The sequence below is a fragment of the Topomyia yanbarensis genome, chromosome 2 (assembly GCF_030247195.1).
Source record: "Topomyia yanbarensis strain Yona2022 chromosome 2, ASM3024719v1, whole genome shotgun sequence".
Lineage (NCBI taxonomy): Eukaryota > Metazoa > Arthropoda > Insecta > Diptera > Culicidae > Topomyia > Topomyia yanbarensis.
Window position 1 is genome coordinate 111686447 of NC_080671.1, and position 21002 is coordinate 111707448.

General features: G+C 41.4%; 1 protein-coding gene across 2 annotated transcripts in view; it reads left to right on the top strand.

Moving 5' to 3' along the window:
- The window catches only part of LOC131679175 (histone acetyltransferase KAT7), a 338305-nt gene that overhangs the window by 265929 nt on the left and 51374 nt on the right, over positions 1-21002 (top strand). For both annotated transcript variants that reach the window (XM_058959821.1, XM_058959822.1), the window contains exon 7: positions 17840-17997. In XM_058959821.1, the coding sequence (XP_058815804.1) occupies positions 17840-17997 (158 nt within the window). The remainder of the gene's footprint in view (positions 1-17839; positions 17998-21002) is intronic.

The window sequence follows — 21002 nt, forward strand, 5'->3', positions numbered from 1 at the left end:
AACTTTGTTGAAGACTGCTAGTGCATCTGGCTTTGTTGAAAGAAGTTATTAAACTTTTAACGAAGTGATGTCTGAGTCAGTTTTGCATGGGGTCTAGAAGTGCATGGTTGTGTATTAGTACTCGATTCCCACGAACTATGCATTTTTGTGAAATAATCGATAGGTTCAACCCAATAGTATGTTCAGAAGAATTATAACACAAAATACGAGTTATGTTTTGGTTGGAAAATCGTAGTTCCAACTGTTACCGAATAGAGGGCGCAAACACTAACTTTTCATAGAAGAGAGATAGAATATCAAGATGTTCGGAAGATTTATTGCAAAATGCCAGTTCTACAACTTTGTGGAAGACACCTAATTTCTATCTCTTTCCGTTAACAAGTTAGTGTTGGCGCCCTCTACGTGGTGAAATAAGGAACTAAAATGTTTTAACCAAAACTTGGCTTGTAATATTTATTACAGTTCTTCTGAACATACAGTTATTTCTCAAAAATGTTTTGTTTGCGCGAATTGAGTACTGATACACAACCATGCACTGATAGGCCCCTTGCAAAACTGACTTAGACATCGCTTCGTTAAAAGTTTAATGACTTCTTTCAACAAATCCGTATGCACTATCAGTCTTCAACAAAGTTGTAGATAATTAAAATATCTTTCTTATTTTCACTTACACTGATAATACGATACATACAGTGCCACCTAGCGGTAAAAATGCGAGTTAGTCGGTTTTCTCCATGTAAATTCTCGAAAAATCCCATACAAACTTCAGGCACGTTATTCCGGTAGCTAGACTTGTCTGATTTGCTTCAAATTTGGAGCAAGTACTCCTGGCGGGACTAGGAATCGACTCAGGGGTGCGCCGATAGGGGTCATTTTTTCCTGTCACTCTAGTGATTACTTATCTTACTTCTTTTCTCTATACATTGATTAAAGTTTCCGATAAAGTCGCATAGAAATTAGAAAGTCATATGATATTTGGTACTTGAAAAACAAAAATTTGGCGCCTTCTACGTGAGTTATTTAAAAAAAATAAAGAAACCATTTCACTACGCTGCAGCATACAGCTGCTAAAAATAAACTTATGAGATTGACGTTATTTTTCAATGCATAGTCGTAGACAATTACTCAACGGTTAGCAATCTTAGAAATTGACTGGTCCAGTCATCTGAACAAACATGTCATCGATATCACGTGTTTCGTTAAAACAAAAATCTCAGAAAAAATCGACTACTCATATCGCATAAATAAATCTGGTCCCATTGTATACTGCACCGAAAATTCTGTGCCGAATGATTTTGTGAGTTGTTGTTCGTTTGGGCTAAATATAAATCGCTATTTGTAAGCACCGTTAACTATGTTGGGTTTGTCCTCATACCTCAGGCCATTACTGTTCGCAGATACGGTCAAATATTTATGTATTTTGGTTTGTCTGCCACGAATTGCTAGACGATGAAATAACATAATTTTGGGTTACCGCTATGCGATCTATGCATGTCGCGTTCGAAAAATGTTTCGAGAAACTGAATGCTCTGAATTAATTTTGATTAGGGGAGCCCGGGGTTAGTTGGCGGTTGGCGTAAGTTGGCGGAATCCCTTTTTCTCTGTTTCTATTAGATATATAGCGCTGCCTCTTCTTATGTAGGTCAAGTTATGTGAAACCCATTATCCAATGTGTTTTGATTTGTTTCGTGGAAGTTGTGGGTGATATTGTGTTTTCGAGCATACCAAGTAAATTTTCTAAATTTTAAATATTTCGCGTTATTTAGGGTGATTTTCAATATATTTCCCGAATGATCATATTTTTCGATAGCGCGTGAAAAGAGTTTTCAGTATCCGTATAGATATTACATCTATCCACAAACCGAAGTTATTTTTTAAATAGTTTTTAATAAAATATGCGGTTGGGGTAAGTTGGCGGTGCCGCACGCGGGGCAAGTTGGCAGTACTATTTACAGCCCAAAAAAGTCATCAAAAATTTTATTTCTGGAATTCACTCCAAAGTAAGAAAATCTTTTTCTTGTGTATCTCGTCATTGCAGGAGGTATTTATTCCGGCTAATCGCATAAAGAATTTCGAAAATTTGCTTTTGAATAGGGAGTACGCGTCAATGTCAAAATACCGGGGTATTGAAACTGAAATATAATAACAGTTGTCGGTTAATATACAGTTTTCCTGAAAATACATTCAGCACGTTCCAAAAGGACCCATCATGTAATCGAATCTCCATTTAATTGCTTAGTTTTTGGAGTATCCACACATACCACAAACTTACCCCGGGGTCGGGGTAAGTTGGCGGGTTTTCCGCGTCACATATTTTTGTCTCTAAAAATGGAGACAATGCATCAAACATTTAAAAAAAAAATCAGGGTTGTTGCCAACAGTCTGCTCTTTCATGCCGCGTGTTCTATTTTGCGAGATTTACCTACATGAAAGCAGTAAAAATTGAAAACTGAAAACACCGCCAACTAGCTCCGGTCTCCCATACATTACTAGCAGACGCGGCTCCTAGGAGGAACGAGGGGCACGTGCGGGCTGATCCCGCCAGAAGTCATCAAATAATAAGTGTTTGTGCTTCACACCACAAAAAATCTTATTTTTCAGATTTGAATGATTCCGTATCCGATTGGTGCTGAATAAACCAAAGAATATTGGTCTTAAGTGTATTTCTTGAGGGACACCAGAAAAAGTTGTAAAATATTTCGAGTGCTTCAACCGTGAATTTGTTCTGTAGAAATACTTATGGTTCCTTTTCGTTACATTTTACGTTTTGTGAATTGATAAAAAAACACTAACAGTAGTGTGTCACTCCTCGAATGAAAGAAATGAAAAGGCGAATCTGCTTCTGTTATGATCCTTGAATTTTGTATTGGACCAGAACACAGTGTTTTAAAACGTTGTTTTCGTGTTGAAAATTAATAGTCTCTGAACGGTTAACTTTAGGAGTTTTGTTTGTTCAGAGAAGTTCTTGCCAATATGATTGCGTATCTACAGGAATATATTGTTCAGTGATTAGTTCACTTATAAGTTATTTATGACATTTGTGTCTTCCGCAAAGTTGTAGAAATGATTACTACGAATGATGTACACAGCGCACCTGGGTTCGGGTCCCGACCCCGCACATAGGGTTAGAAATTTTTCATAAGTTTTTTCTAACCCGAAGAGGCGAATGACCTTAAGGTTAAAACCTCTATAATCGAAATAAAAAAAAATACTACGAATGAAATTGCTGAAGACACCATTTATCCCACTTTAATAGTTTTCGAGTTATGGAACATGTTATATGGGAGACCCCTTAAAACTAGTTTTTTCATGATAACTTTTTTAGTTATTTTGCCACATTCTTGAAATCTTCCACAAAGTTGTTTACAGTGTCGAATCACATATTTTTGCGGAACAAAGTAACTTCCTATCTGTTGTATTTAAAAAAAAATATTCCAAATTTTGCGATATTTTTAGAGTAACTTCCACCTTAAATAAACCATTGAGGAGTAAAAAGAAGCAAACAACATCATAAGGTGCTGAAAGTTATATGCTTTTTACTTTCATATAGTGGCTGACTTGTTTGTCAACTCGATTCTCCCCGAGTGTTATATGTTTAAAACAATATGCCATCGCAGGAGAAAAAAATGAAACATTCAAGTGCACTGCGACAAGCTGCTTCATCTCCTCATGGTGAATACCGTAGGACACATTCATCGTTGGTATACTATGTGCAAAATAAGAAAAGGGATTTTTGATGACATACAAGATCTTAATACGGAACGTGGCCAATCGGGTGTTTGAGAAGCGTGTGTAGTGAAACTTAACTAATCAGTGGATACTGAGAATATGGAAAAAATGACGGAAATTCCACCAGCAGGCTTGTAACAATTTTAATAAGTATTTTGGAATTTATGTATGTCCTTCGTAACATTTATAAAAAAGAAAATATTAACATTTTTAAGGGGGTGAGGTGGGGAAAGGGTTTCAACAAGAAAGGAAATCACACTTTTTGCGATTTTTTTAGAACTTTGCGTGAAGCGATATTTACCAAAACTTTTGTGTATTATAGTGTACACTTCAATAACATTCTGTAATTATTTTATCCAAAAATATCGACAAGCGACTCGGTGATGAAATTTTTTGTAGAACGTCTCTGGAAAAAACACGATTTGCGGTGTTAACTGCCATTCAAAAACTACTTAACCGGTTTATTTCAAATTTTGCATACACATTCTATGTAAAAAATACCTAATACGTTGAGTTCTACAAAAAGCTTCGTCGCCGAGTCGCTTGTAGATATTTTAGCATGAAAAAATTAAAGAATGTTATTGAAAGGTACATTATAGTGCACAAAAACTTTGAATAATTCGCTTTACCCAAATTCGTAAAAAAACGCGAAAAAGTGTCTTTTTCACGCTGAAACTAGGGTTCGCAGTACCGACCCTTTTTGGCGAGACCCGGTACTACGGCACAGAAGCCCTCAGTACCGGTAAAGTACCGGTACTCGAATATTTTTTTTTAAAAAATTCGAAAAAAGCTTCAAAGTGAAATTGAATGCTCAAACTGATGACCTTATTCTCAGATGATTGATTTGTGTTGATCAAAAAACATGTTTATTGTTTTAGTTGATTCGGAATGGCGTGACTCACTTCAGCAGAAAATATTTTTCGAATGCGGCACCTTCTTTTATTTCGAAATCTAGGCCACTTTAAAATTTGCGGTGCGACTTTTGTCGACTGAAGGCAGATGGTAAATGTAAGAAACACTATTAACAACAGTAAATCAAAGCGAGAATGGCAGTAAGTCCGAGCAGGTTGTCGGCATTTCCTCTCTTGATTTTCTGTAAATTGGTTTCGACCTGCATACCAAAGCTCCTTGCTTACCTGTAAACTATGGAGTTTTGCTGAATTTACCGATCACCAATAATTACAAATCGCCCCATTTGGAGTAGTTCGCCAAGTCTAAAATTGTTGGCTATTAAATCGCTGCTCGTTCTTTTATAAATAAAGGTTTAAGAGCAAATCAAAGACATGACTTAGACCATAGTTATATTACGCGCCACCCAGTGAATAATGGAAACCAATCAGAATGTCGCTAATAAAAAAAAATCATAGCAAATTTTTACGACTCTTACGCTAGATGTGAATATGTTGAAATTTAGTACAAGATCGTTAACATTTAATTTGGACAAAATAAAGCAGGAATTTAAACATACCGTTCAGTTCAACGGGAGCTAGTAATGTTTAACTTTTAGAAGCTAATTAATATAATTAAAAGTCATCTTGCAGACCGATATTTTTAAACAGGTCCAGCAAGCGAGTCCAAATATTTTCATAAAAAAATTGTATGGTACCGAAAATACCAGTATTGGTTTTTGTTCAGTACCGGTTTTACGGTACCAAAAATGGGTCGGTATTCCCGGGATTTTCGGTACCGGTACCACAACCCTAGCTGAAACCCTTACCCCCCTTAAACACATTTAAATCTATACGTCGATTCTTGAAAAGAAAACCTTATACATTGCATGTTATCGATGAATGTGTTCTATGTAAGATACATTCCTGCATGCTTAATCCGTAAGATCGTTCAATATTTCTTTAATTTGGGTCACCTTGCATTGATCCATCCCAGGTAATGAAGAAACGAACTCTCTAGCCAAGTCGAGCGCTTTTGAAGGTGGCATCTACGAAAGACCAATCTACTTCAATGAATTTTTCAACATCTCTCGTCAGAGGACGCTAGACAGTTGGCAGACATCGTGGAGCAATGGAGAGTTAGGACGGTGACAAGTTTATTATTCCAAAGATATCAACGAAAACTTGGTTTAGAGAAATGTTAATGGATACGAGTCGTGTGTGTCGTCTCATGTCCAATCACTACGTACTTAACACTCAATCTCTGCGAATAGCGGTATCTGCGCTTGTGGCGACAGTTATCATGATATCGAACATATTGTCTGGGCGTGCGTTGAGTTCTGGTCTGCCAGATGTCAACTATTGGATTTCCTTCGGGCTCGATGAAGATCATTTATTTGGTTTGATTTCATTGTGCGTTGGGAATACGCATGGTCTTGTTTGAGTGGAATGATGACTGTTGAACCATGTATGAGGGCTGGGAATTGACAATTCACAAGAAGAATCGATTACCAGTTACCAGTTTATGGCAGTCATATCAGCACGAAGAATATTAATAATATTAATTGTTCTCATTGTGTTGACCGCTTTCATATACTTTAGAGTAATACATGCACTCTATATTATTGATTATTATGTTAACCTTATTTTTTCCTGAGTTTGACTATTGGATGATATAACCAGGAGTCCCTTCTTTTTTGCATTTGCTGCATTTTCTGGGCACATTATTTTAAATTAAATTCTTTTCATTTCGTTCTTATTGTCTTCAATCTTGTTTTAGTAATTAGCATGAAAAGCCCGTTCGTATGTTATCGATTATTTATTCGACATACAAAGTTAGTCGTAGCACATATCTCAATAGTGCTTGTTTTATACTGTTAAAATGTGCTTCAGTTAACCAAAAAACCAATATATGATTGTCATTGCATATATTTTAATAATAGCAAAGAGTATATACGATAATTCGCTGGGCTTTGGTGATGAGCCTAATGGGCGCGTACTCTTGCTTGGTCGATAAGAGTGGGAGATCCAAGCGAGTGCTGGTTCATTGATCTCTGAATCTCATGACTAATAATCATTCGATCGAGTGCTTTGGCGGACGGCTGATATGGATGTTTCTACTTTCAAATGGGGGAACATGCTGGTTCGGTTGTTCGGGGACTCATTTGATCTTGAGCATAGTGATCGAGTCATTCGATTCGGATCGATGGACTGTCATCTATAAGAGATGATCAGACTGAAGGTGGGTGTTTTTATCTCTTAAATCGCTCTGTCGCTCTGGCTCGTGAAGATGGCGAGTAACACTCGTTTATAACGAATCGGATTCGCTGTTTTCAGAAACAGAGATGACAATCTCTTATGGATGGAACCTTCTCTTAAACATACTGTTCAGCCACTAGTTAATGCTCAACTAGATCAACTTAATAAACTGAAACACGTAGTTTTTGAAGAAATCCAATCCGCGTGAACCACATCACCAAACACCTAAAAGTAGTTTAGATGCATGTAATATCTATTTCTGTGTTATCTATTATCTTATCTATTCTATTATCTATTAATATCTATTTCTTTATCCCTCTCGCAGGAGGATTGACGGTATTGTAAACATCATCAAGCCACAATAGACTCAATAGAAATATCTAAATATAAGGACCCTTCGCTCTTTTTGGTTTCTATTTGCACCAAGCGCTACTACTAGAGGTTAATTAGTTTTTATGTTAATAATCCACCAATCATTATGACGCAAGATTTTATTTATATAAGAAGCCCGCTTCAAGATGTTGATTACAATACGCCTCGATAGTGGTGTATCGAGAAGGCCGGGAGGGCTGATAGGAGCCTTTTTTCTGTTCTTTACCTTTCTTCTATTCATCCGCTCATAAACAACAATCAACTAGTTCATCATTCGTTATCGAGCACTCAGTCGAGATAGAAGTCTTTTGTCATCGGTCCGTACACTCTATAGCGACAGATAGTGTTAATCCGCGTTCAAGGTTATTTACACGCTCTGCGCCTAGTTGAGGTTTCAGTATTTTTTCCCTTCTTTTGTGTTTCTGTTTCTGAGTACCGTTAGCCGGTCAGTGAAGTGAAACAGTGTTCTTCTAGTAAGCCGTCTGGATACCGTTACATACACAAGCTAAGTATTAGTTTTCGTTTCCCCTTCTTGGTTGTCTTAATAACGTGCACTGGGCAATAGGCCCGTGCAAAAATGACTTCCCCTGACGGCGGTTCATCTCAAGGTGAGATGGACGTCGAAATAAAATCGGCTCCCCGGCTCAAGGTATATCCGAGCTCGGCCACCGGGCCATTTGTGATCTTCTTTCGAACCAAAGAAAAAAAGTGTTTGAATCTGTTGCAGATTTCTCGAGTTCTGACGGATCGGTATTCGGCCGTGACAGAAATATCGAAAATTCGGCCTGATAAGCTTCGGGTGGTGGTTAACAGTTCAACTCAGGCAAACGATATTGCTGGATACGAGCCCTTTACGAGGGAGTACAGGGTGTATATTCCAGCTAGCAGGGTTGAAGTCAGTGGGGTCGTTTCCGATTCGAGTCTGAATTGCGAGGACCTGCTAAAATATGGGACTGGCTGTTTCAAAGACCCCATGCTTAAGCCAGTGAAGATACTGGAATGCAAACGTTTGCATTCAGCATCAGTCGCAGCTGACGGGAAGAAAACATACGTCAACTCAGACTCTTATCGGGTGACCTTCGCCGGCTCTGCCCTGCCTAATTACCTCCTTTTTGACAAGGTTCGTCTACCTGTTCGCCTCTTTGTGCCGCGGGTCATGAACTGTACTAATTGCAAACAATTGGGACACACAGCCTCCCATTGTAGCAATAAAGCCCGCTGTGGGAAATGCGGTGGGAATCATGCGGATGATTCCTGTGGTAGAGATGTCGAAAAGTGCCTCTACTGTGGGGGAAACCCACATGATCTCCCTTCATGTCCCGCGTACAAACAGCGCGAGGAAAATCTTAAGCGTTCCCTTCAGGGACGCTCTAAGCGATCTTTTGCAGAAATGCTTAAGATAGCTACGCCACCTGTCTCTACGAACATCTTTACCAACTTGTCTACTGACGAAGGCGACTGTGATGAACCCCAGGAGGGAACATCTTCTGCTGTGCCTAGAAGTAGTAGAAAAAGGAAGAACATTTCCTCTTCCAAGCTTCGTCGTAAAGGCCAGAAGGTGTCTCTTCATGGTCCCCCTAAAATAACTACTCAAGGAAGTACTGGTGCAAAACCGAAGCAAGTCGCTCCCGGTCTCAGTAACCTGAGCTCAGAAAAGGAGTTCCCAGCACTTCCAGGAACATCAAAAACCCCAAGTGTTCCCATATCTCAGCCAGAGAAAGAAAACAGTGCTGGCTTAATAAATTTCTCTGACATTGTGGACCGTATTCTTACAGCGTTAAACATTTTTGACCCCCTTAAAAGTATCTTGATAAGCTTTCTCCCCGCAGTAAAAACATTCTTGATGCAGTTCACTGCGAAATGGCCCCTCCTTTCAGCGATTGTATCCTTCGATGGCTAATTCATCGAACGAGGTCAAGGATTTAATCACTGTTCTACAGTGGAATTGCAGAAGCATTATCCCGAAAATCGATTCGTTTAAAATCTTACTAAATAATTTGAAATGCGATGCATTTGCCCTATGCGAGACATGGCTCACTTCAGAAATAACCCTACACTTCCACGATTTTAATATTATTCGCTTGGATCGAGAAGACTCTTACGGAGGAGTACTTTTGGGGATCAAAAAGTGCTATTCTTTCAATCGGATCGACCTCCCCTCGACACCAGGCATTGAAGTTGTCGCTTGCCAAACCAGAATTAAAGGCAAAGACCTTTGCATTGCTTCCACCTACATCCCCCCTAGAGCCTCAGTTAGCCACCGACGGCTTTGCGATATTGCAGATCTCCTCCCCGCACCGAGGCTAGTTTTAGGTGACTTCAACTCCCACGGCACAGCATGGGGTTGCCTTTATGACGATAATCGATCTACCCTACTCCATGAGCTTTGCGACAACTGCAATATGACCATTTTGAATACGGGTGAAATGACACGGATTCCTGTCCCTCCAGCGCGACCGAGCGCCTTAGATCTGTCCCTCTGCTCCACATCGCTGCGGTTAGATTGCATGTGGAAGGTAGTCTCTGATCCCCACGGCAGCGACCATCTGCCAATCGTAATTAATATTGCTAACGGTTCAGGGCCACCGAATACAATCAATGTTTCGTATGACCTCACACGAAATATTGATTGGAAGAGCTACGCGTCCGCGATATCCGAAAAAGTAGAATCGACACAAGAGCTTCCTCCGGAGGAAGAGTACGGGTTCCTGGCTGGCTTGATTCTCGATACCGCGATTCAAGCTCAGACTAAACGCGTACCAGACGCGAATTCACGCGGGCGTCCTCCCAATCCATGGTGGGACAAAGAGTGCTCAGACGTGTACGCGGAGAAGGCCGCTGCGTATAAGACCTTCCGGGACGACGGGCTGCCAGCTAGCTACCGACAGTACGCGATGGCGGAAACGCTCATGAAGAGTTTGATAAAAGCCAAAAAACGTAGCTACTGGCGCCGGTTCGTCGACGGACTAACGAGAGAAACATCGATGAGCACTCTTTGGAGTACGGCCCGGCGCTTACGAAACCGAAACAGTACCAATGAGAGCGTGGAATATTCAAACCGTTCGATATTCGATTTTGCCAAGAAGGTTTGTCCGGATTCCGCCCCGGCACAGAAGATCTACCGCGCCGCGTCCCCTCACAATAACGCGAACGAAACACCGTTTTCGATGGTGGAGTTCTCACTTGCTCTCTTATCATGTAACAATAAAGCCCCAGGGCCAGACAGAATCAAATTTAACTTGTTAAAGAATCTGCCAGACTCTGCCAAGAGACGCTTGTTGAATTTATTTAATAAGTTTCTTGAGGGTAATATTGTCCCTCATGACTGGAGGCAAGTGAAGGTCATTGCCATTCAAAAACCAGGAAAACCAGCCTCCGACCACAACTCGTATCGACCGATTGCGATGCTGTCCTGTATCCGAAAGTTGTTCGAGAAAATGATCTTGTTTCGCCTCGATAATTGGGTTGAAGCAAATGGCTTACTGTCAGATACACAATTTGGTTTCCGCAAAGGCAAAGGGACGAACGATTGTCTTGCGTTGCTCTCAACAGAAATTCAAATGGCTTATGCTAGCAAAGAGCAGATGGCATCAGTTTTCCTAGATATAAAGGGGGCTTTTGACTCAGTTTCTATCAAAATTCTTTCTGAGAAGCTGCACCAGCATGGTCTTTCACCGACTCTAAACAACTTTTTGCTAAACTTGCTGTCTGAAAAACATATGCATTTTTCGCATGGTGATTTATCGACATCACGAATTAGCTACATGGGTCTTCCCCAGGGCTCATGTCTAAGCCCCCTTCTCTATAACTTTTACGTGAATGACATTGACGAATGTCTTGTCAATTCCTGCACGCTAAGGCAGCTTGCAGATGACGGTGTGGTCTCTATTACAGGTCCCAAAGCCGTCGATCTGCAAGGACCATTGCAAGATACCTTGGACAATTTGTCTGCTTGGGCCCTCCAGCTAGGTATCGAGTTCTCCACGGAGAAAACTGAGCTAGTCGTATTTTCAAGGAAGCGTGAACCAGCGCAACTACAGCTTCAATTAATGGGTCAAACTATTGCTCAGGTTTCAACTTTCAAATATCTCGGGGTCTGGTTCGACTCTAAAGGAACCTGGGGATGTCACATTAGGTATCTGAAACAGAAGTGCCAGCAAAGGATCAACTTTCTCCGTACAATAACCGGAACATGGTGGGGTGCCCACCCAGGAGACCTGATCAGGCTGTACCAAACAACAATATTGTCGGTGATGGAGTACGGGAGTTTCTGTTTCCGCTCCGCTGCGAACATACATTTCATCAAACTAGAGCGAATCCAATATTGTTGTTTGCGTATTGCTTTGGGTTGTATGCACTCGACACATACGATGAGTTTAGAAGTGCTGGCGGGCGTCCTTCCGCTGAAAAATCGATTTTGGGAACTCTCATATCGATTGCTCATCCGATGCGATATCTTGAACCCGTTAGTAATTGCAAATTTCGAAAGGCTTATCGAGCTCAATTCTCAAACCCGATTTATGTCCTTGTACTTCGATTACATGGCACAAAATATCAATCCTTCTTCATACTATCCCAACCGTGTCAATCTCTTTCATGCTTCTGATTCAACTGTTTTCTTCGACACATCCATGAAAGAAGAGATTCGTGGAATCCCGGATCACATACGCCCGCAAGTGATCCCAAGCATCTTTCATAGTAAATTTCGAGAAGTCGACTGCAACAAGATGTTTTACACCGACGGGTCAAGCCTCGACGGCTCCACTGGCTTCGGTATATTCAATCAAAACCTCACCGCCTCATTCAAACTCAATGATCCTGCTTCAGTTTACGTCGCAGAACTTGCTGCTATTCAGTATACCCTTGGGATCATTGATACTTTGCCCACCGATCATTACTTTATTGTCTCGGATAGCCTCAGCTCAATCGAGGCTCTCCGTTCAATGAAACCTAGAAAGCACATTCCATATTTTCTGGGGAAAATCTGGGAGCGCCTGCGTGCTTTGTCTGCAAGATCGTACAAGATTACCTTAGTTTGGGTTCCCTCGCATTGCTCCATTCCAGGTAATGAAGAAGCGGACTCTTTAGCTAAGGCGGGCGCTTTGCGAGGTGACATATATGAAAGACCAATTAGCTTCAGCGAATTTTTCAGTATTACTCATCAGAGAACCCTCGAAAGTTGGCAAACATCATGGAGCAATGGTGAACTGGGAAGGTGGCTACATTCGATAATCCCTAAGGTATCGACGAAACCTTGGTTCAGAGGGATGGATGTGGGTCGGGATTTCATTCGCGTGATGTCTCGGCTCATGTCCAATCACTACACGCTGGACGCACATCTCCGGCGTATTGGGCTCGTGGATAGCGGTATCTGCGCTTGTGGCAACGGTTATCACGAAATCGAACATGTTGTCTGGGCATGTGCCGAGTACTGTTCTGCCAGATCTCAACTATTCGATTCCCTTCGGGCCCGAGGAAGATCACCCAATGTCCCGGTTCGAGATGTACTAGCAAGCCGCGATATTCTCTACATGTCCCTTATATACACGTTCCTCAAAACCATCAATATCCAAATTTAAATGCCCCTATCTTTTCTCTTATCATTCCCAGAAGTGCCCTCTTCCGCCTACCGTACCCCAACGATGGTTTGATACGACTCCAAGACGAGACAAAACATCTGTCGAATGAACCAACAACACGAGATCTACAGTACAACATCACACGCGCAGCGCGGTGTGTTCCCGATCCGTATCTGAGCCGTACTACGAAATCGTCTGGAGGAACCCCTGCCGGCTCGAGGAAAACCGCCCGGCGTCCCAATACTTGATACATCCGTTCGAATCTGTAATCCTGGCCGTTGATTCCTGATGCCGGAAACTGAAGTTTATATCCCCCCCCGTTCAGTCTTGTCCACCCTCTCTCCCATGTCTCTGATACACAGATGTATGTCTTCACCCCCTTCTCCCCTTGAATATCTTCCCAAAACTTATGTGCCCCCCTATCTTCTAGTGTTAGTTGATCAATCCATTCGAATCTGTAATCCTGGCCGTTAATTCCTGATGCCGGAAACTGAAAGTTTATATCTCACCCCCCCCCCCCCCCCCTTCAGCCTTGTCCACCCACCCTCCCATGTCTCTGATACACAGATGTATGACTTCACCCCCTTCTCCCCTGAATATCTTCCCAAAATTTATGTGCCCCCCTATCTTCTAGTTTTAGTTGAACAATATTTAATCTCGTTAAGAAATGCGCAACAGTACCACTACTTTAAAATAGTCCTAATTAATTCCCCTTAATCTTGAACCACTCTTTCTAGTTATCTCTAGTTAATAAGCTTGTAAAATGTTCCGCTTAGTTAATAATTATTTTTTCTACAATCTCCCTTCTAAAAATCATAAAGTGAATTACTATACAAAGAACACACAAATGACCCGTCCCCCAAATCTTACGAATATTATATTATACCCTCTTTTATATGTATAAGTTAGCTGTAGTTTTTTTTTAGTTTTATTATATAAAACAAAATAATATTGAAATGTGTATCCCCCTAGTTTTAAGAAATTCAAAATGTAAAACAATGAAAAAATGGCACCTTTAAGCTAACGCATACGTGCCTTATCAAATAAACAAATTGAAAAAAAAAAAAAAAAACAATCAACTAGTAACAAATAGATAATTGAGAAAGGATGTGCTATGTGTGGTGGTTGGCTATTCAAGTATTAGCAGTGTTTGAAGTACTAATGTGTGTCTTTCATGTGATGATCATAACTTTAGCTGTATCTTGTACCTGTCTAATCTATTGCGTCTCTCATATATTGTCTTTTATCTTTTCTTTTCAAATCCTATACTGCCATTCTACTCCCGCCTTCAGCTGGGTCAGCAAAGATGGTGATAGTGAACGTCTTAACACTCACACATTCTCAAACGCGGTCTCAAGCGGGAACCTACAAAAATGCCCTCGCGCACGCGATTGCGAATCGGTCACGTCCGGAGGTCTACCCTTGATCCCAGAAACTTGGGTCCATGCCTTCAGCTGGACCAATTGGGCAAATACGCATATACCTATTGGGCGGCATGTCTCATGGCGACATGACCGGTAACCTTATCGATATAAGGGATATCACTTTCTGCCAGAATTCTGGCCGCACACCGAAAATTTAATATCAGACTCACGGTTCGCGCGACCATTCAAGAACACACAACACACGCAAATATGTTACAAGTCTCTATCCTCGGTACTAACAGTCTAGGTCCATGTTAATTTAAAAAGAAATAAATAAAATTGAAAAATTAAAAAAAATCGCTCCCATATCCACTAGACAAAACGTTCCATGGCGACATGACCGGGAACTCTAGTGAAATGGGATAACTCACTCCCTGTCAGAATGTGATCCGTACACCGAACTAAATATCAGACTGACGGTCCGCGAATATATCAATGGCCGCAGGGTTTCAAAATCGAATTTATACACGCGAAGTCACATACACGCGAGCACACGCGACAAACACGTCAACATACGAACGCTTAAGCCCTTCGCGATCATCTACGCACACCTATGCCCGCGATCGCGCAAACTTGATAACACTCCGGTAATTATGTGAACGTGTTAGTACTTACAAAGTTACGAACGCGAAACCGCGAACGCGTGCTATCTTGAATCGGTCACGTCCGGAAATCTTTAGCCTTCATTCTAGTAATTTAGGTCCATACATTCAGTTGGACCAATCAAAAAAATAAAGCTCATATCCACTAGACCACACGCTCTACGGCGACATCGCCGGGAACTCGTGATATGGAAGATCTCACTTTCATTTAGCATCTGAGCCGTACACCAAATATAAAGTATTAGATTCACGGTCCGCGCACGATTATCCAAAGAACACACGCGAATATGCGAAATGCACACGGTTATAAAATAGATTTTATGCACGCGAAGTTACATACACGTTAGCACATGCGACATACAAACGTACACGCGATCGAACACGTTAACGTACAAATACTCGAACCCTTCGCGATGATACATGCGATCGCGAGTCCCTACGTCCGTACATACCTGAACCGTACAATGAATATCACATTCAGAATCACAGCCCGCTACAATTGGCCTAATGCAGTGTTTTATTGGGCGACATTGCCTGTCTCGTCTGCAAATTGTAGTATGTGATTCTGACGGGGAGCCCTTCCGAGAACCTAGCTCTACAGCTCCAGTAGGACAACCCTCGGAAAAAAAGCAAAGAGTATATACGATAATAATACTTGTATTACGAAATCTTCAATTCCATAGGTATTATCATATCTATATCAAAAAATATTTCGAGACAGTAAATGTCATCGCTTTTTATTATATAGTATTGTTCTTGGAATATTGTGTCTCGCCAGAATAACGGAACGTGGAACAATAAAATTGTTCACATACTGCTTGATTCAGTTAAACATAAGCAACACTCCCTACTGTCGACTGCCCGGAGCTGAAGTTTCCGTTTTTTACAAACCGAGCATTTCCAAATTAATTCAATAAACGATAAGTCATAAGTTCTCGGCAGCCGGCTGCCCAGAGCAAAAAATACATGATAAAACTGCTGAGAGTTGCATAGATCCTATCACTTATCAAGGTGAATCCAGATTTGTGTAACTCTTTACGCCATTCCACTAACAAAAACTCCTTCCCGTGACAAACGTGGAGATGCAGAAGTATACACAGTCCCCATAATAACGTTTGCTACACTAACATTCCTTTCTTTCCACTAACACTGTAAGGACGTGGCTAGCGCCGTTATTGGCATTTTAAAGTATAGAACTCTCGGACGGATAGCTACTCCCAGGCCCCGTTCGTTGTTTCTCTGTGCAATTTCGCTTGTTCTGGTCAATCACGTAGTAGCAACTACGAATTATACAGTCATTATGCTCATGCGCATGTTCAACATGATTGGTAGTAATGGGGTTTTTCATTGGAAAACTTCGGGGCAGTGGTGTTGCATTTTCTAGCAGAAGAGCAGGCCACTAGACGTGTTTCATTCCCATTTCTGCTAGAAAGCGCAAAAACAGTTCAATCCACTACCCCGGTGTTTTTCAATGAAAAACGACATAAGAAATTTGGAATTACAACACAGCAACAAGATATGTTACTTGGAAAACACTGATGTCAGCTGAGAATGGAAAAATTAAGGGTTAAAACATGTTAGGGGCCATGCACTAATTACGTAAGGCTTTTTTAGAACTCACCTCACCCTTCCCCCCTGATAAGAGTTTGTAAAATTTTGGTGAACTCCCCCTCCCCCCTACGTAAGATCTTATCATGATTTTCGTAATTAAAAAAGCATATAATTAATTAAATAAAAAGATAGCGAAAACGGTACTTAAAGAATTATTACAAGAAAATTAATGACAAAATTCAACTGTAATCATCAGCAATAATTTTATTAGGACCTTAATTTTGCCCAGTAGAAATTTCAGAATAACTGCTGGGAGATATTCAGAAACCCCGCTATATTCGGAAATAGTTCCTTGTGATGTAAAATCTCTCCTGGTGGGAATTAATTCTGAGTTCCAACTGTGACGCTTATCGTACGCGTAGCTCCGATCTTTGACAATCGCATGGCAGAACATTTTCCGGCTACTTTGCGGAAGCGAAAATTTGGAAAAAGGATGTTAGCCTAATAACACGGTAGGGTGTGGAGACTATTGTCGTCCTATTTTTATTATCGCCCTACCCATTTGAAGCCGTTAGTTAGAGCAGCGTCTGCCATCTTTGTTCAGCGCATTGGCTCAAATGGTAGTGCAAAAATAGAAGCATTCAATTCGAGTTTTAGTGGCACTCAAACAGAAGTATTTCCCCATTTTCAGGACATTTTTGTTATTATATTGGTTCTTGGGAACGAAGCAAGGATACTGATGCCAATTTATGCGCATTTCAACGAATATAGGCTGCGTAATTAATAGAATAGTGTGGCACTCTCCCTAATGGGGCCAAAATTAGGTCTTTACCCTATCAACACTTCCAAACTTGTAAGGTATATGGTGACTCGAGTTCCTGAACAGAACAATGTACCATCAAGAGTCAAGAAATTGTTGTAACTGCTCCAACACCATCGACAATTAAGTCGCTCTTCACGCTGCCAGCAATCAATAATATTCCATAACTAATTTAGGAATCATATCCTGCCGGAAAATACTTTTATTCGAGGTCCGCCCTTCCTTGATCATGATGTACAATATATGCTCGTTTTGTGTAATATACATGTTCATAGCAGAAATAAGAAATAGTACCCTTTTCTTATGAAAATAATATTTTCCATATTGATTTCATTTTTCATACTTGTTTTATGATATTACGTAAGAGAGGACAAACCCTCCCTCCCCCTTAGATAAGAATTCGTAAGATGAATTGTAACTCCCCCTCCCCCCCTATTCCCTTACGTAATTAGTGTATGGCCTCTTATAATAATTTGCAACTAGAAAATTGTCATCAAGATAGCGTTAAATCACGTTTTAACTCGTGGTGTCAACCCTTTCCGGAAACGCAGCGATTTTCTAATATATTTGAAATCCATGGTAACGTAATCGTTTTTTTTAATTTCTTCCACTACAGGTTACCTGCTGACCCGAGTGGAGGGTAAAATCGGTTCTCCGGAAAAACCGTTATCCGACCTCGGGCTGATATCGTACCGATCCTACTGGAAGGATGTGCTGCTGGCGTACCTCTGTTCCCGACCCGGGACAACACTGAGCATCAAAGACATCTCCCAGGTGAGTGAAATGGAGAAACACGTACCTAAAGCGATAAAATATGACTTCATCACTATGTGACAGAATATGCAAAACATTGTCAGCCGGCTGGAACAGGTACGAGGTCTCCGTCACAAATGCCGTCCGTTTAGTTAAATATAGCTATCGGACCAGTGCATCGCGATCGCTTTGCATTATTCATGTTATCAATATGCCATATTTCAATATAACATGACCGGGTTTCGGGCGAATGTGTCTAAAAAAAATCGTACCGAGGAGTTCTTGAATTATGGACCTTACGGTGGCGACCACTGAGAAGCGGTGTAAAGGTTTCACGAATGGTTGGAAGAGAATTCGTTATCGATGCTAATTACCACTTTATCACGGCACAGGACGTCACCACCTATTTGCATTTGCTTTGTCGCGCTGTCCGTCGGCTTCAACCGACCAGACCTCTGCGGTGATGACAGATGGCTGTCATGGAGCGTGTCCGTTCTAGTGATTGTCTCTCGGCAGCCCAGAAGCATTATGACAAAATATAAATAAAGTTAAAATTACATTATGATCATCGGACAGCCAGATAATGATGGGCATTCGTCAACTTTTTCAGTGTTTTCTAAAACATTCTACCGGTCACACACTTGGCGATGAAACGACTTTTGGTCATGTACTGGATCCCTTCACGGATGGTCCCGAATTGAGACCTCTTTCGAGGATAATTTTGAATTTACGCGTGATTAATGGGTTGCTCATCGCGATTCATTGGTTCACGTGCTGAGGGAGGCCAAACACTGGTCGGCGGCAGTAAATTGTCTGGAGTTGGTCGTAAAAAATAATGTTTAAATTATTGTACATTAATATCGGCAAGCTATTACTCAAGTTCGCACAGGGTGGTACAGGGTAATTGGCAGATGGCAACACGATTGAACCCGTCGAATATTCGGTGTACCTGAATGCAGTCAGACAGGTGCCACTGCCGCTTCGGATACTTTGGCGCAATTATTGAGGACTTCGGTGTGAAGGCGATACTTCGTCAATATGTATATGTGTGTGTGTAGGTATCAGCGCGGGGCTTAATTTGCATTTCGTGGTTCATTGATGTTGTGATTGTTTGAACCCCTGTTCTTTAATTGTGGAAATACTGGCGATTTAATTGTTCGAGTGTCAACACCATAAGAACATATTGGAAGCAGGAAGAGCAGTATTTTGCAATTGTGGGGATTTTATCAAATCTCAGCAGTGGTGTAGCCACTGCTTTAGAGGGTTAAACATCAGTATATATCTTCTTTTAATAAATTTACTTAATTTTAAAACGATTGTGTGTATGGAATGTTCTGACGAGTACTCTCGTATTGTTTTCAATACTCAATATTTGTTTCCTATTTCCAAATACAAAATCATTTAAAACTTTTCACAAACTGACGAATAATTTACAAACAGCGTATCTGACAGAATGTTCAATTGCTCTTCACTTAAGCACCCAATACACTGAAACGACTTCCGGTTTCGATAAATTCTCTATTACCTCAACAATATGGGTATTTTCGGCACGTGGTTGACTAGTACATGACGAAAATCGATATCTGGAGATTTTTTGAAACCCAAAATGGCGAATTCCGGTTTAAATTTCCATATTGTTAGGGTCGTCGTGAATATTACTCAACCGTAAGTCGCCATCTTGGATTTCAAAATGGTTCCAATTGTTCATTTGCCTGTTGAGAATGATTCTTTTCCGAGTGTATCCAGCTAACGATCATGGGTAGTATACGACGCCAGATCTCCCGGTGGTTTCCTTGGCTTCGGCAGCAATACCAGCTTCTGTACCATCCATATTTTGGGGAAGTTACCTTCATCTAGACACTTCTGCAGCACCATTCTGAGAATGTCCAGGATCGCAGCTTTCAGTACCACGTTTGATATTCCATCAGGGGAGGATTTCTTTGATTTCAATCGCATCGATGCTTTTGCAAGCTCATCGTTGATCACTTTCCGATCGGCCGTGTTTGATCCTTCTTCTTCGTCGTACGGTGTTGGTGGCCAGACAGTTCGATCGTTCTTCGGGAAGAGATCCTCAACGTACCCTCGGTTGGCGTTGATGGGCCCTTCGTTGTCGCCATCACGACACTGTACGCGTTGCGCCAGGGATTAGCGTTTACTTCTCGGCACAGCTCCTTGTGGCAATCTGACTTGCTAAGTTTGATCTCCCGCGGCCCTAGCCTCCCGAGACGCTACCTTGCACTCCTCTCTATTTGGCTGCGATAGTCTCTGAGCCCGCTTTCTGGGTCTGAGACAAGCAGCGCGTAGCGCACTGAGCGTCACGAAGCCTTCGTATGAGCGTTCAACCACTTTTTGAATGGGTACTCTGTCCATAACTTCTATCGCAGCCGTTCCCGATCTATCCACCACCCAGTTTCCGTTATCAAGGGGGATTTGACACGGCTCTGCACTCAAAGCGACGTCACCCTTTGTTTTTGTCCATTACCGTTGGCCTGCGATCGCCTTCTTATAGGCAGGTCATTTGAGGCCACCTGTCTGATGGTCATTTCCGTCCGTTGGAGTGCATAGCATGCTTTCGGCCTTTGCGTGTAGTCTCTCGCAAGATGGCCTGTATCTCCGCATTTCGAATAAATCCCGGAACTATCCGGGTCTTTTGCAAGACCCTGCGAAATGTCCAAAGCCCAAACACTTGAAGTATTTTCCCACTTTTTTATTCACTCGAGTGGCGGCTCTCAATAGGCATCTCGACCATCCAACCGTAACTTTACCTACCTTTACTGCCTTGTCGCTATCTGAGTTCCGTCGTACCCCTTTTTCAGTCGGATCGTTATGTACACCTCGCCCAGGTTTCACCACTGCTTCAGTGCACCTCTCAGGTCGTCTTCCGTCGTGTTCTTGCACATAATCGCCGTCTCCGGGTTTAATGCTTTTAGGGGGGATTAGGGTTCCAGCGTAAAAAATCAGTTTTTTAATCATTTTTTTTAGAAAGATGGGTGAAGCGAATTAATCGAAACTTTTGTACATTATTC